The sequence below is a fragment of the Tiliqua scincoides genome, chromosome 9 (assembly GCF_035046505.1).
Source record: "Tiliqua scincoides isolate rTilSci1 chromosome 9, rTilSci1.hap2, whole genome shotgun sequence".
Taxonomy (NCBI): Eukaryota; Metazoa; Chordata; class Lepidosauria; order Squamata; family Scincidae; genus Tiliqua; species Tiliqua scincoides.
Window position 1 is genome coordinate 2,753,725 of NC_089829.1, and position 14,128 is coordinate 2,767,852.

Here is a 14,128-nt window from a genome sequence, read left to right on the forward strand (position 1 = left end):
TACAGAGTTAACATACCAGTTAATGAGCTACATCTCCTACTGAGGAAGGCCAGTAACAATTTCTAATTAAAGCATGATGGCCTGGAACAGAGGCCAGGTCAGCTGCTTTTTAGTGAAGGTCTGGATTATAAATACAGGAAATCCAGGACCAATGGATTCTGGCACTGTGGTACTGAAGCCACTGGGACAGTCACCAATTTGTTGCCAGTTGCCAGGCCTCCTTGCGACTTTAGACCTAGAGTCTGGCACAGAATGACAAATCTATAAGCAGAGGTGTTTGCTTCCAGTGAGTAAAACAGGATTGCAGCCCAAGTCTTACTGAACACAATGGGCTTGCAATTGCAAAACTGGGTTGCGATTGTTATTTTTACAATCTCTGTGCCTTGGGGAGCCCTGTGGTGGGTTCCTTGGGGCTCCCCACAGCCCCAGGACGTTGCTGCAGAGTCTTGCAAGTAAAAGAAAGCCCCAGGCCTCCTTGACAATGGCATGATCCTGGGGATTGTATTGCTGCATTCGCCCCTCCCCACCCCTTGAAGTGGCCAAGGCAGAGGTCCTCAGGCTGGGGTGTGACAATGCCCCAGTTTGAGAACCACTGCTGTATGCATTTGAACCCTCTCAAGGTATTTGACTGAGAGGCAGGATAGTGTCTGCACCCCTGGAGAGAGAAGGCCTCACCTCATACACCTTTTATATGTATCAGGATATTTTGTTGTCACACCTTTCAGGCTTTGTCCACTTGCTTTAAACTATTGCAACCCATTCGTATGAGATGTGGTGATCTAGATCCATCACTGAACTATGATACACTTCAAAGTAGGAATAAGTAGTAGTAGGAGAATACACTACAAGGACAAAATTTGAAGTTGATTGTGCTGTTGTTTAGTCTTAGTGGAGCAGGATTGTGCTATTATTATCCCATACACACGACTCGCGTGTCCACACAACCTCTGGGGCTTTGTGTCACACCTCCTTGCAGGAGCAGGGGGAGAAGGAGCAGGAGGAGGAGCAGGCAGGAGGCTCACCAGGCAGCCCGGGCAGGCAGAGGACACCCCTTCCCACCCTGCACCCTCCTGCTTACCTGGCCTCGCAAGAAGGAAGGCTGCAATCCTGCATGCCCTTTCCTGGGAGTAAGCCCCACTGACTATAATAGGACTTACTTTTGAGAAGACAGGAATAGGATCGGGCTCTATGGCTGCAATCCTGCACATCCTTTCTGGGAGGAGGTCCTGGAGAATGCCCCGGGCAGTGGCATAGCTAGTCAGGGGCAGGGGGTGGTCTGCCCCAAGTACCAGTCTTGGGGGGGGTGACACCACAAATGAGCCAACATCACGGAGGTTACGAATAACCCCATCATGCTTTCTTTAATCTAATTAATCTAATTAATTAGGAGGTGTTAAGTCAGATAGAGGTTAAAAGAGAAGATGTTTCAGACCTCATTGATAAATTAAAGATCAATAAGTCACCGGGCCCTGATGGCATCCACCCAAGGGTTATTAAGGAATTGAAGAATGAAGTTGCAGATCTCTTGACTAAGGTATGCAACTTGTCCCTCAAAACGGCCATGGTGCCAGAAGATTGGAGGATAGCAAATGTCACGCCTATTTTTAAAAAGGGAAAGAGGGGGGACCCGGGAAACTATAGGCCGGTCAGCCTAACATCCATACCGGGTAAGATGGTGGAATGCCTCATCAAAGATAGGATCTCAAAACAAATAGACGAACAGGCCTTGCTGAGGGAGAGTCAGCATGGCTTCTGTAAGGGTAAGTCTTGCCTCACGAACCTTATAGAATTCTTTGAAAAGGTCAACAGGCATGTGGATGCGGGAGAACCTGTGGACATTATATATTTGGACTTTCAGAAGGTGTTTGACATGGTCCCTCACCAAAGGCTACTGAAAAAACTCCACAATCAGGGAATTAGAGGACAGGTCCTCTCGTGGATTGAGAACTGGTTGGAGGCCAGGAAGCAGAGAGTGGGTGTCAATGGGCAATTTTCACAATGGAGAGAGGTGAAAAGCGGTGTGCCCCAAGGATCTGTCCTGGGACCGGTGCTTTTCAACCTCTTCATAAATGACCTGGAGACAGGGTTGAGCAGTGAAGTGGCTAAGTTTGCAGACGACACCAAACTTTTCCGAGTGGTAAAGACCAGAAGTGATTGTGAGGAGCTCCAGAAGGATCTCTCCAGACTGGCAGAATGGGCAGCAAAATGGCAGATGCGCTTCAATATCAGTAAGTGTAAAGTCATGCACATTGGGGCAAAAAATCAAAACTTTAGATATAGGCTGATGGGTTCTGAGCTGTCTGTGACAGATCAGGAGAGAGATCTTGGGGTGGTGGTGGACAGGTCGATGAAAGTGTGGACCCAATGTGCGGCAGCAGTGAAGAAGGCCAATTCTATGCTTGGGATCATTAGGAAGGGTATTGAGAACAAAACGGCTAGTATTATAATGCCGTTGTACAAATCTATGGTAAGGCCACACCTGGAGTATTGTGTCCAGTTCTGGTCGCCGCATCTCAAAAAAGACATAGTGGAAATGGAAAAGGTGCAAAAGAGAGCGACTAAGATGATTACGGGGCTGGGGCACCTTCCTTATGAGGAAAGGCTATGGCGTTTGGGCCTCTTCAGCCTAGAAAAGAGACGCCTGAGGGGGGACATGATTGAGACATACAAAATTATGCAGGGGATGGACAGAGTGGATAGGGAGATGCTCTTTACACTCTCACATAATACCAGAACCAGGGGACATCCACTAAAATTGAGTGTTGGGCGGGTTAAGACAGACAAAAGAAAATATTTCTTTACTCAGCGTGTGGTCGGTCTGTGGAGCTCCTTGCCACAGGATGTGGTGCTGGCGTCTAGCCTAGACGCCTTTAAAAGGGGATTGGACAAGTTTCTGGAGGAAAAATCCATTATGGGGTACAAGCCATGATGTGTGTGCGCAACCTCCTGATTTTAGAAATGGGTTAAGTCAGAATGCCAGATGTAGGGGAGGGCACCAGGATGAGGTCTCTTTTTATCTGGTGTGCTCCCTGGGGCATTTGGTGGGCCGCTGTGAGATACAGGAAGCTGGACTAGATGGGCCTATGGCCTGATCCTGTGGGGCTGTTCTTATGTTCTTATGTTCTTAATTATTTATAATTATTTATTTTATTTTGCTTGATGATGTCACTTCCAGCCATGTCATCACTTCCAGCGGGTCCTGGACAGATTGTCATTCTAAAAGTGGGTCCCAGTGTTAAAAGTTTGAGAACCACTGCCTTAACTCAAAACAGGCCAATGAGACATCCTCGGAGGGGGGAGGGGTGACACCCCAGTGACCAAAGTTGTGGAAATCCCAGCTTTTAGGAATAATACTGATAACAATATGTGCCCAGCTCACAATATGGAATTATCCCAAGATGCCCAGTTCACCCATAAGGCTCTTCTCTGACCAAAAAGCTATCCCTCTCAGAGAACCAGTTAACTGTGATATGGGCCTCCAAGGGTGAACAGAAAAGTCATAGATAAGGGCAATCAACAAATGAAGATAAAAAGGTTAGGGTAAAAGGGATGAGTCCAAACCCCCTCTAACCCCCTCCCCCTCTACCAAACCCCCTCTAACGGATATCTCTGTAAACATGCCGATGTGTATTGAATTGCCATCCTCAGATCAACATCCTGTACTGATAACATGCCGAATGTTGTTTTGTGTGTCTGCCTGTATGTTATTTTCCCCTGGATATTTTTTCTCTCTTTGTGTCCTCCTGTCCCCCTCCCCTATCGGAAAGACCCTATAAATCCACATCATTGTAATCCTTCTTGGTCCTCTACATGTGTGGAGGTCCCGTTTGCAAAGGAGTAAACGTTAAGAAGTCCTTTGAATTCTCCTGTCGCCTGTTTGATTGCCTCTCCAAAATCCAAAGAATCGTGTGTGTGTTCATTCGGGGTCAGTACCATCATGTTATATACCATTTGATGCAGAATTTCATTCTTTGCTTGTGGGAAAATATTCACTGCATTTATTTTCTGGCCATTATTATTAATTTCATGTCATGACTATTATTATCTCTCAGTTGTGAGAACAAAATAAGGGAAGGAACCATTTACACCACCCTGAACAGCTCAGAGGAAGGCTGGCATTAAAATGTGAACGAATTAATAATTAATCTAATCAATTAACTAAGCCGTATGGGCCCCGGGTGTCAAATGACCTGGCCGCGCCACTCGGCCCGGGGTTTGCTTCTGAGTAGACCTGCAGAGGCTGGGCAGGAAGCCTGGCTGAGGCCCGCGGGGATTCCTCCCAGGGCAGCCCTGCACACCGCTGGCCGGCAGGGAGCGATTCCTCCTGAGCGGCCCGGGCCGGCCAAGCGCCCCGCTCGCCTCCCGCACGGGGGTGGCCTGGCGGGCTCCCCGGGGCACGGAGGGGCGGGAAGGAAGCGCCCGAGGGTCTCCCTCCCGCCCGGCCGCACGTGGGGACGGCGGAGGCGGGCAGGGCCGCGGGTGGCGCGCGGCGATGACTTCAGCGACCGCATCATCGGGCCGCTGCCGGGAGGCTGCCGAGGAACAGGAGCGGCTGGAGCCCGCGGGCTGGGGGGCGCGCGGTGCGTGGAGCTGCCCGGTCGGGGCGTCCCTGCGGGGGGCGGCGCTCCGGCCCCTGTCCGAGAGTGGGCAGCGGGCACTCGGCGGCGGCGTAGCTGGAGGGGGCGGAGCGCTCAGCCTGGCAGGGAGGCGGGCGAGCGGCTCCGTTTTGCTGCCCCCGCCGGGAATGGCTCCGAAGGGAGGCGCCGCTCGTCCGCCTCCCTGCCAGGCTGAGTGCGCCGCCCCCTCCAGCTACGCCACCACCCGGGGGTGATGCCTCCACTGGGCACTTCCCAGCTTGGTCCGAGGGGCTGCGGGAGGACGCGGAGCGGCAAGGGGTCCGGGGCTGCAGCTGCGTCCTGCCAGCAGCGAGCCTGCGAGGAGCACCGTCCGTGCCCGGGAGGAGGGAGGAAGCTCTCGGGCATCCCGTCCCATGCTCCCTCTCTGACACTTGCACACTCTGTGTCCTTGCCCCTGACTCCCAGCTTTCATGCTCCGGACCCCCGCCCCCCATCCGCACCTGAGGCATCTCCCTGCCTAGTGGGCCCCCCACCTGGCACCCCAACCCAGTTTCCACCCTGTGCAGACTCAGGAGGAGTAAACCTCCCCTTCCCCCTCCAGTCCTCTGAAGACCCTCCTCCACAGAGGACAGATCTGTGGGTATCCACTGTGGGTATCCAAGGCACTGGCTGGAGGCCTCAAGGGGAAAGCTGGGGGGGGGATTTCACTTCAAATCACGACTTTCCTTGGGAGGGGACTCCAGGCTTCTGTTGCCAAGATTGCTGTTGACACTCACCTTTGAGTGTAGTTTTCCACATAGGCTACTGGGGAGGGCAATACATGCAAAGCACACCCTGCTGGATCAGACCCACAGGGTGTCCACCTGGTCCAGCATCTCCACAGGTAGCTAATAGCCACTCAGGTAGCTCGGTTTCCTCCAGAAATGGGTCCGATCTGCTCTGAATTCTGAGGCTGGTGGCTGTCACCACAGTTAGTGGAAGGGAATTCAGACAAGCCCCTCCAAAATGAAGCATGTCTTTGAGCTTAAAATTCTGGTGCAGCTCTCCTCTTCCTCTTCCTGTCAGATAGTGGAGAGACAGATACAGTGCAAACTCAACCCTCAGGTCCTTGTGGAGGAACAGAAATGGCTGCTGTGCATCTGATCCAGGTAAGGGAGGTGAGCAGGGAACAGCTGGGATCCCTCCTTGTATCTTGGGGGCTTCTCCACTTTAAGTTAATGCCAAGCGAAGGAGACCGTCCACATTCCCTCACTTTCTCACACGGCTCTTTGCACCCTGCAGGAAACAAGCAGATTTCCCTCACCTGCTGGAGCATTGCCCTTTGGGTTGCAGTCATGGCCTGGGCTAACCTGCTAATAGGCATCTCTCCTTTTCCTTTCAGGGCCCCATTTCATTTGCAGAGGTGTCTGTGTACTTCAGCAGTGCTGAGTGGGCTCTGCTAGACCAGTGCCAAAAGCACCTGTATGAAGTAGTCATGATGGACAACTATGAAAACACGACCTATTTAGGTAAGGAGGCTCCCTTCCCTGAATTGAGCGATGCTGCTTGTGAGAGCCTCTGCTGTATGTTGGGGGAGTTGGTAGCTCGGTTGCATTCCCTGAGTATCACTATTGCCATGCCTGATGATTATGTGAACCCACTCCGGTGGTTCCTGTCTCCTCCAAGAGACTCTGCGCCATCAGCTGCCATTAACTTTGCATATTTACATAAGAACGCAAGAGGAGCCCCAATGGATCAGGGCAAAGGCCCATCTAGTCCAGCTTCCTGAACCTCACAGTGGTCCACCAAATGCCCCAGGGAGCCCCCAAGACAACAAGACACCTGCATCGTGTTTCCACTCCCTTGCATCTGGCGTTCTGCGGTTGCCTGCTTCTAAAACCAGAAGGTAGCATGCACCCATTGTGGCTTGTAACTAAGTAAGCTTTACTTTCCGTGGCTGCTCCCTTGCTTGCCCTTTGGAGGAGGAGGGCTGGTCTTGGAGAACCCAAAGCCAGGGGCTGTGCCCTCTTTCTCTGTGCCAGAAGATCCCTTCAGAGAGAAACTCCACTAGTTTTCCTCTGAAAGTTGTGAAGTTCTATCTTGAGCTGAGATGGAAGAAGAGCAGAGGACAGCTCTCTGTGGGTATCCAAGACAAAACCTCCAACCTTCCAACTTCCTTGGCAGCAAGGAAATGGGCGGGGTAAAACAAGACACACTCTTGGCTTTGCAGAGTACAACGTACTGTGTGGTGTCCTCCTTTAGGAAGAAGTAGATGTCTGCACTGCTGCCTGGGGGAGGCTGGATGCGGCTAACAAAGTGAGGTGCCATCCAGACATGGCAGAGGTTCTTTTATCCTGTAGGGAGGCCATCTGGAGATGGCATGAGCTCTTTTGAGGTGGGGTTGCCCTCTCTCTGAAGGAAATGGTGCATTGTCAGGGAGTGCTTTTGTACCCAGCTCTGGTCCTGGATGCCCTGGTGACTAAGGTATGCAACTTGTCCCTCAAAACGGCCACGGTGCCAGAAGATTGGAGGATAGCAAATGTCACGCCTATTTTTAAAAAGGGAAAGAGGGGGAACCTGGGAAACTATAGGCCGGTCAGCCTAACATCCATACCGGGTAAGATGGTGGAATGCCTCATCAAAGATAGGATCTCAAAACACATAGACGAACAGGCCTTGCTGAGGGAGAGTCAGCATGGCTTCTGTAAGGGTAAGTCTTGCCTCACAAACCTTATAGAATTCTTTGAAAAGGTCAACAGGCATGTGGATGCGGGAGAACCCGTGGACATTATATATCTGGACTTTCAGAAGGCGTTTGACACGGTCCCTCACCAAAGGCTACTGAAAAAACTCCACAGTCAGGGAATTGGAGGACAGGTCCTCTCATGGATTGAGAACTGGTTGGAGGCCAGGAAGCAGAGAGTGGGTGTCAATGGGCAATTTTCACAATGGAGAGAGGTGAAAAGCGGTGTGCCCCAAGGATCTGTCCTGGGACCGGTGCTTTTCAACCTCTTCATAAATGACCTGGAGACAGGGTTGAGCAGTGAAGTGGCTAAGTTTGCAGACGACACCAAACTTTTCCGAGTGGTAAAGACCAGAAGTGATTGTGAGGAGCTCCAGAAGGATCTCTCCAGACTGGCAGAATGGGCAGCAAAATGGCAGATGCGCTTCAATGTCAGTAAGTGTAAAGTCATGCACATTGGGGCAAAAAATCAAAACTTTAGATATAGGCTGATGGGTTCTGAGCTGTCTGTGACAGATCAGGAGAGAGATCTTGGGGTGGTGGTGGACAGGTCGATGAAAGTGTGGACCCAATGTGCGGCAGCAGTGAAGAAGGCCAATTCTATGCTTGGGATCATTAGGAAGGGTATTGAGAACAAAACGGCTAGTATTATAATGCCGTTGTACAAATCGATGGTAAGGCCACACCTGGAGTATTGTGTCCAGTTCTGGTCGCCGCATCTCAAAAAAGACATAGTGGAAATGGAAAAGGTGCAAAAGAGAGCGACTAAGATGATTACAGGGCTGGGGCACCTTCCTTATGTGGAAAGGCTACGGCGTTTGGGCCTCTTCAGCCTAGAAAAGAGATGCTTGAGGGGGGACATGATTGAGACATACAAAATTATGCAGGGGATGGACAGAGTGGATAGGGAGATGCTCTTTACACTCTCACATAATACCAGAACCAGGGGACATCCACTAAAATTGAGTGTTGGGAGAGTTAGGACAGACAAAAGAAAATATTTCTTTACTCAGCGTGTGGTCGGTCTGTGGAACTCCTTGCCACAGGATGTGGTGCTGGCGTCTAGCCTAGACGCCTTTAAAAGGGGATTGGACGAGTTTCTGGAGGAAAAATCCATTATGGGGTACAAGCCATGATGTGTATGCACAACCTCCTGATTTTAGGAATGGGTTAAGTCAGAATACCAGATGTAGGGGAGGGCACCAGGATGAGGTCTCTTGTTATCTGGTGTGCTCCCTGGGGCATTTGGTGGGCCGCTGTGAGATACAGGAAGCTGGACTAGATGGGCCTATGGCCTGATCCAGTGGGGCTGTTCTTATGTTTTTATGTTCTTAACTGAGCCCTTGAAGCTGCTTCATCAGGTTGCTGGAGATTGTCTGAGTTCTTTGGAGATGTGACACTGTGGTTAGAAGGGGGAGCTGGTTATACCAGATTCCCAGGATACTCTCTCAGCCCACCCCCCCTTTTTTTAGTTACAGTACCTATTGCTGAGATTGAGCCCTAGTAGAAGGGCTGTAGAAGGGCTGACTGACTGCAGTCAGTCAGCTGCAGAACTCTGCAGCCCCACGCCTGGGGCAAAGCTCCATGATGGCACCCCCCATGCAGAAATCCGCCCCCCCCACTCACCAGAGGCTCACGGAGCCCCACGCGACCACAGCCCACAGGCACAGGTTCCCCGGCACTATAGACTTCTGGAAAACTGGAAGCACAGTTTCCGCCCTTGTGGGGAGCCTCAGAGAGGCTTCTGCGGGGTCTTAGTGGCCAGCGCCTGGGGCATCTGCATGGCAGGCACGCAACTGGTGTCAGTAGCTGTCGATCTTTCATAAAATGACTAAGTTTATTGTAAACTTCCAAGACTTGCTGTCTGAAATCAGTGCTGAAATTTCAGTGCAGCGTTCTGTATTTCATACAACTGAACTCTCTTGTTTTTAACTAGTTGCCTCCTCCTTCTTTTGTCTCTTTGCTATTTCTTCATCTTGTTATCTGTCCCTGAGATCCCTTTGCCTCCTGGTATAGGAACAAACCATAATATCAACAACACCTCTGGCAGTTACCGGCTGCTGCAGCTTCTCTTGACTACTTTTGCGGGCAGCAGGAAAACACTGCTAATGAATCCTCCAGCTAGCTGCAGTTTCCTCTTCTGACTGCATTTCTTTCCTTGTTTTCTGCAGCTTCAGTATGGAATCAGGTTGGAAAACAGAAAGAGCAGAAATGTTCTTCGGAGCAAAGTATATGCATGGGCCAAAAACCAGATACAGGCCTAGAGTTTGTGAAGGGCTTCATTCCCAGCAGCCTTCTAAGATGCCATATGAGAATCCACCCAGGGGAGAAGCTCTGTGTATGCGAGGAGTGTGGAAAGAGCTTCAGTGACAGTAGTTCCCTTAGGTCTCATCAGAGAGTCCATACAGGGGAGAAACCTTATACATGCCAGGAGTGTGGAAAGATGTTCAGCCATAGTAGTGCCCTTAGATACCATCTGAGACTCCACACAGGGGAAAAGCCCTATGCATGTCAAGAGTGTGGGAAAAACTTCAATCACAGTAGTGCCCTTAGATCCCATCAGAGAATCCACACAGGGGAGAAACCCTATACATGCCTAGAGTGTGGAAAGAGGTTTATTCAGAATAGCCAGCTTACGTACCATCTAAGAAGCCACACAGGAGAAAAACCTTATATATGCCAGGAGTGTGGCAAGAGCTTCATTGACAGTAGCTCCCTTAAGTCCCATCAGAGAATCCACACAGGTGAAAAACCCTATACATGTGAGGAGTGTGGAAAGAGGTTCAGTCACAGTAGTGCCCTTAAATACCATCAGAGAACCCACACAGGGGAGAAACCCTATATGTGTGAGGATTGTGGAAAAAGCTTCAATCACAGTAGTTCCCTTAAATCTCACCAGAGAACCCACACGGGAGAGAAACCCTATACATGCAAAGACTGTGGAAAAAGCTTTATTCAGAATGGCCAGCTTACATCCCATCGAAGAAGCCACACAGGGGAAAAACCTTACATGTGCCAGGAGTGTGGAAAGAGCTTCAGTTACAGTAGTAAGCTTACAGCTCATCAACAAATCCACACAGGAGAGAAACCTTATACATGCCAGGAGTGTGGGAAGAGCTTCAGGGACAGTTATGTCCTTAGATCACATCAGAGAACCCACACAGGGGAAAAACCCTATACATGCCAGGAGTGTGGAAAGAGTTTCAGTTATAACAGCACCCTTAGGTCCCATCAGAGAACCCACATGGGGGAAAAATCCTATACATGCCAGGAGTGTGGAAAGCGGTTCAATAACAGTAGTGCCCTTAGATTTCATCGGATAATCCATACGGATGAGAAACCTTATACGTGCCAGGAATGTGGACAAAGTTTCAATCACAGTAGTTCCCTGAGATCCCATGAGATAATCCACAAAGGGGAGAAACCCTATATATGCAAAGAATGTGGGAAAAGCTTTACTCAGAATGGCCATCTTGCTTGTCATCAACGAATGCGCATTGGGAAAATACCCTATACATGCAAGGAATGTGGCAAGAGCTTCTGTGCTCAGTCAAGTCTTATTGCGCATAAAAGGGAACATACTGCAGAGTAACCATATATATGCTGGTGTGTTGAACAGTGGGAAGCATATTCAAATCCATGTTCTGCTGTTTATAAAATTCCTGATATTTCTCTAGTGTTCAGCTGAAAGGTGTATAAAGTTCTCATATCTCTGTTTTAATGAATAAAATTTGTCAACAAATGCCTAGTGACTCCTACAATTTTTCTCCCCAAGAGTCCATGTTCTTCTTGCACTGTTCCAAACTAGAACATCTGCAAACCAAAAAGACTGCACTTGGGTACCTAGCGGGACTTTTGGCTTGTTCCTTGACCTGTGGTTTGGTGTGGGAGACTTCTTTGTCCAGATTTCCAGCTGTATCAGGAAATTACAGACAGCCCCAGCCCAGCCCCAGCCATACCTGCAGTAAAGGATAGGATGATGTGGTCACCTCTCACTATGAAATCAACATAAGACTGATTGTGTTCAACTATAGCAGTGACAAGGCACACTATGCTGTTGATGGGGGGCTCATATCCCCCAATGGTCCTACTAATAAATGATGCTTCCCCATGGCACACCTGCAGACCATTCGCAGTATAGCAGTGTGCTATCGCACAGTAGTTGAAAATGGCTGTTCTCTAGGAAGAAAGAACCACAATTCAACGCAGGATGATATTTAGTAGAAACCAAAAGTATCAAACAGAAAACTTTTGAGTTCTACAGAACTCTTCAGCAGGTAGTTGATCATCAAAAGGACAGGGAGTTTATTGTGTGAGTCTCAACCTTGGATCATGCTGGTACCTTCCAACAAGGCAGAGGTCAGGTGGAATTTTTATTCTCAAAGAAGAAGATAAAATTAAAGTCACACACACACATACACCACATACCTTTTAAGTAATGTTACTAACCAATTCCTCCAGCTCTGGCCCCCTCCCACAACAATTAATGCAGGAGCTTTTTTCCTAGGTATGCTATATCACTTTTTAATCCTAGTTCATGCTTCCTTCAGGTGGAGGGAGGATCCAACCAGCCCTGCAGTGAAGAATAGAGAACCAAAAGACAAACCAGCACCAACAGCACTACTTGTCCTACATCAGAACATCATGATCAGGTGGTTCGGGAAGTTCCAGGTTCAAATCCCTGCTCAGCCATGAAGTTTCCTGGTTTACCTTGGGCCAGTCACTGACTCTCAGCCTCACCTATCTCACGGGGTTGTTGTGAGGACAAAAGAAAGGAAGGGCACAAAGGGAAAAGTGCTTTCCAGTGCTGACTTAAGGGCAACACAGCTCTAAGGGAAGGGAACAAATATTCCCTTACTTTGAGGAGGCCTCTGTGAGTGACACCCAACTGCAGGATGCAGCACACATCCCACTGGCAGCGCTATGCCAGTGCTGGAAAGCACTGACATAAGGAGTTAGGATTGTGACCGAAGGAACTACGTGCACTGCCCTGAGCTCCTTGGAGGAAGGGGGGTATAAAAATGTGAAAACTAAATATTCACTGTTCTGCTCTACCTGACAAATTCATTGGGGGAAGGGGGGGTTGATCACAGGCTGTTGCTGATCGTGGTGATGCAGAGCCTTTGAATACCAGTTATAACCAGTACCTCTTCTAACTGAGTAAGGAGTCTGCTTAAGAAAACACACTCTTCTACTTAGCAAGGGGAAAGCAACTGACCTGGCACCTTTTCTACTGCTGCCAGTTCACCTTTGTGAATCTTCGGGTACAATCCTAACCCCTGATGTCAGTGCTTTCCAGCACTGACATAAGGGCCATGCAGCTCTGAGGTAAGGGAACAAGCATTCCCTTACTTTGAGAAGGCCTCCGTGAGTGACACCCAACTGCAGGATGCAGCACATGTCCCATTGGCACTCCTATGCTAGTGCTAGAAAGGGTAACCCCTTTCCCTCTCATCTTCTTAAGTGGTGTGAAAATATTCTTAATAATCATAGTGAGTACAGTAGTTATATAAGCGTAAGTACATGGAGCTGAATGGCATACAGCCACACCTTGACTTTACCACTTGACTTTCATCACTTTGCTCTTTCAGCCATTTTCAATTACAACCACTTTTCAAATTTCATCTACGTGCTTTCCCATTTTGTTCTATTTCATCCAACCTTTCACTATGTCCACCAACATATTTTTGTCTATTTTTCTTTTATTTCTGTTTATCTCTAGGTTTCACATGCATGCACTTGTATAATATAGTTATTGACCTTTTTCACTGGCTAAAATAAATTTGCAAACTAAATCAGGCTCCGCTTTGATGTTCATCTGCTTTTTAGTTTCATCCCTCACCTGGTCCCTGGTCCCTGCCTGGTCCCTCACCACACAAAAGTGCAGGGTATTGCTTTCTGCTTCCCCTATTCGCCCCTGCCTCCCTCTGCTGGCTCCCTCCAGTCACTTTCTGGAACAGGATCTCCAAACCCCAACCCGGGGGCCAGATGCGGCCCATGGCAAGTCTCTATCCGACCTGTGGCAAAACTCTGGTCCCCTGCAAGCCTCTGGCCCGCTCATCTGAATGTGACCAGAGCTGCGCTCCAGTTGTGTTTAGGGGGTGTTCTGAGGGCCAGGAGGCCACACGCCTCTCCTCAGATGACTTCTAAAGACCTAAAAGCATCACTTCCTGGTTTTCCTGAAAAAAAATTTAAGTGACATTTTTGGGCCTTAGGCTTTCTAATGTATTTATTTAAATTTTATATTTAAAATGTATTTATTTTTCTGGTCCTTGACACCATACCAGATATTTGATGTGGCCCTCTGGCCGAAAAGTTTAGAGACCCCTGTTCTAGATTGTAGACTTCTCAGCTTCAAAATTCCACTTGCAGCTCTTCACATGGAGCAGAGAGACTTTCTTGCATAGGAGGAGGCATCATTTCCATGTTGAGTGACATTTCTGTTTGTCTTGGGGATTATTGCTTGTGCAAAGTTAATAAATCCAATTTCATCCTCTCCCATTGATCTGTTCCATTGCTTCCATCCCCAAAAGAACCTTGCCCTTTTGGCAACACATGGGTTAGGTAGTAAGGGCCTGCCACATAATCCCAGGGCTTAATTTGTGGGAGGTGTCAGCCAGTCTTCCAGCCTGGAAATATGCCTCCCAGCCCATGTACTTGGCAAAAGACGCAGAAGAGAGAAAAGACATTTTGCACATGCTCTGATGCACTGTCTTTGTCCCTATCATTCAGTTTTGGCTTGGCACAAGAAAGTGACTCCTCTGGGAGCCCTCTCTGTGCCACACCTTGCCAGTATTCATGCTTCTTTCAAGTGGCCATTTGTCAAGAA

At 49.0% G+C, this 14,128-nt stretch overlaps 1 protein-coding gene across 5 annotated transcripts; it reads left to right on the forward strand.

The window, feature by feature from the left end:
• Nucleotides 1-4,504: 4,504 nt before the first annotated feature.
• Nucleotides 4,505-11,029, forward strand: LOC136659960 (zinc finger protein 420-like). Of its 5 annotated transcripts, none has more exons than XM_066636859.1 (4): nucleotides 4,506-4,580; nucleotides 5,643-5,725; nucleotides 5,959-6,085; nucleotides 9,471-11,029. In XM_066636859.1, the coding sequence occupies exons 2-4, from the start codon at nucleotides 5,702-5,704 to the stop codon at nucleotides 10,889-10,891; spliced, it is 1,572 nt and encodes a 523-aa protein (XP_066492956.1). In that variant the 5' UTR covers nucleotides 4,506-4,580; nucleotides 5,643-5,701; the 3' UTR covers nucleotides 10,892-11,029. The 5 variants fall into 5 exon arrangements, with proteins under 5 accessions (XP_066492960.1, XP_066492956.1, XP_066492959.1 ...); XM_066636862.1 differs by having other exon boundaries at nucleotides 4,563-4,580; nucleotides 5,647-5,725; XM_066636861.1 differs by lacking the exon at nucleotides 4,506-4,580 and adding an exon at nucleotides 4,805-5,226.
• Nucleotides 11,030-14,128: the final 3,099 nt, after the last annotated feature.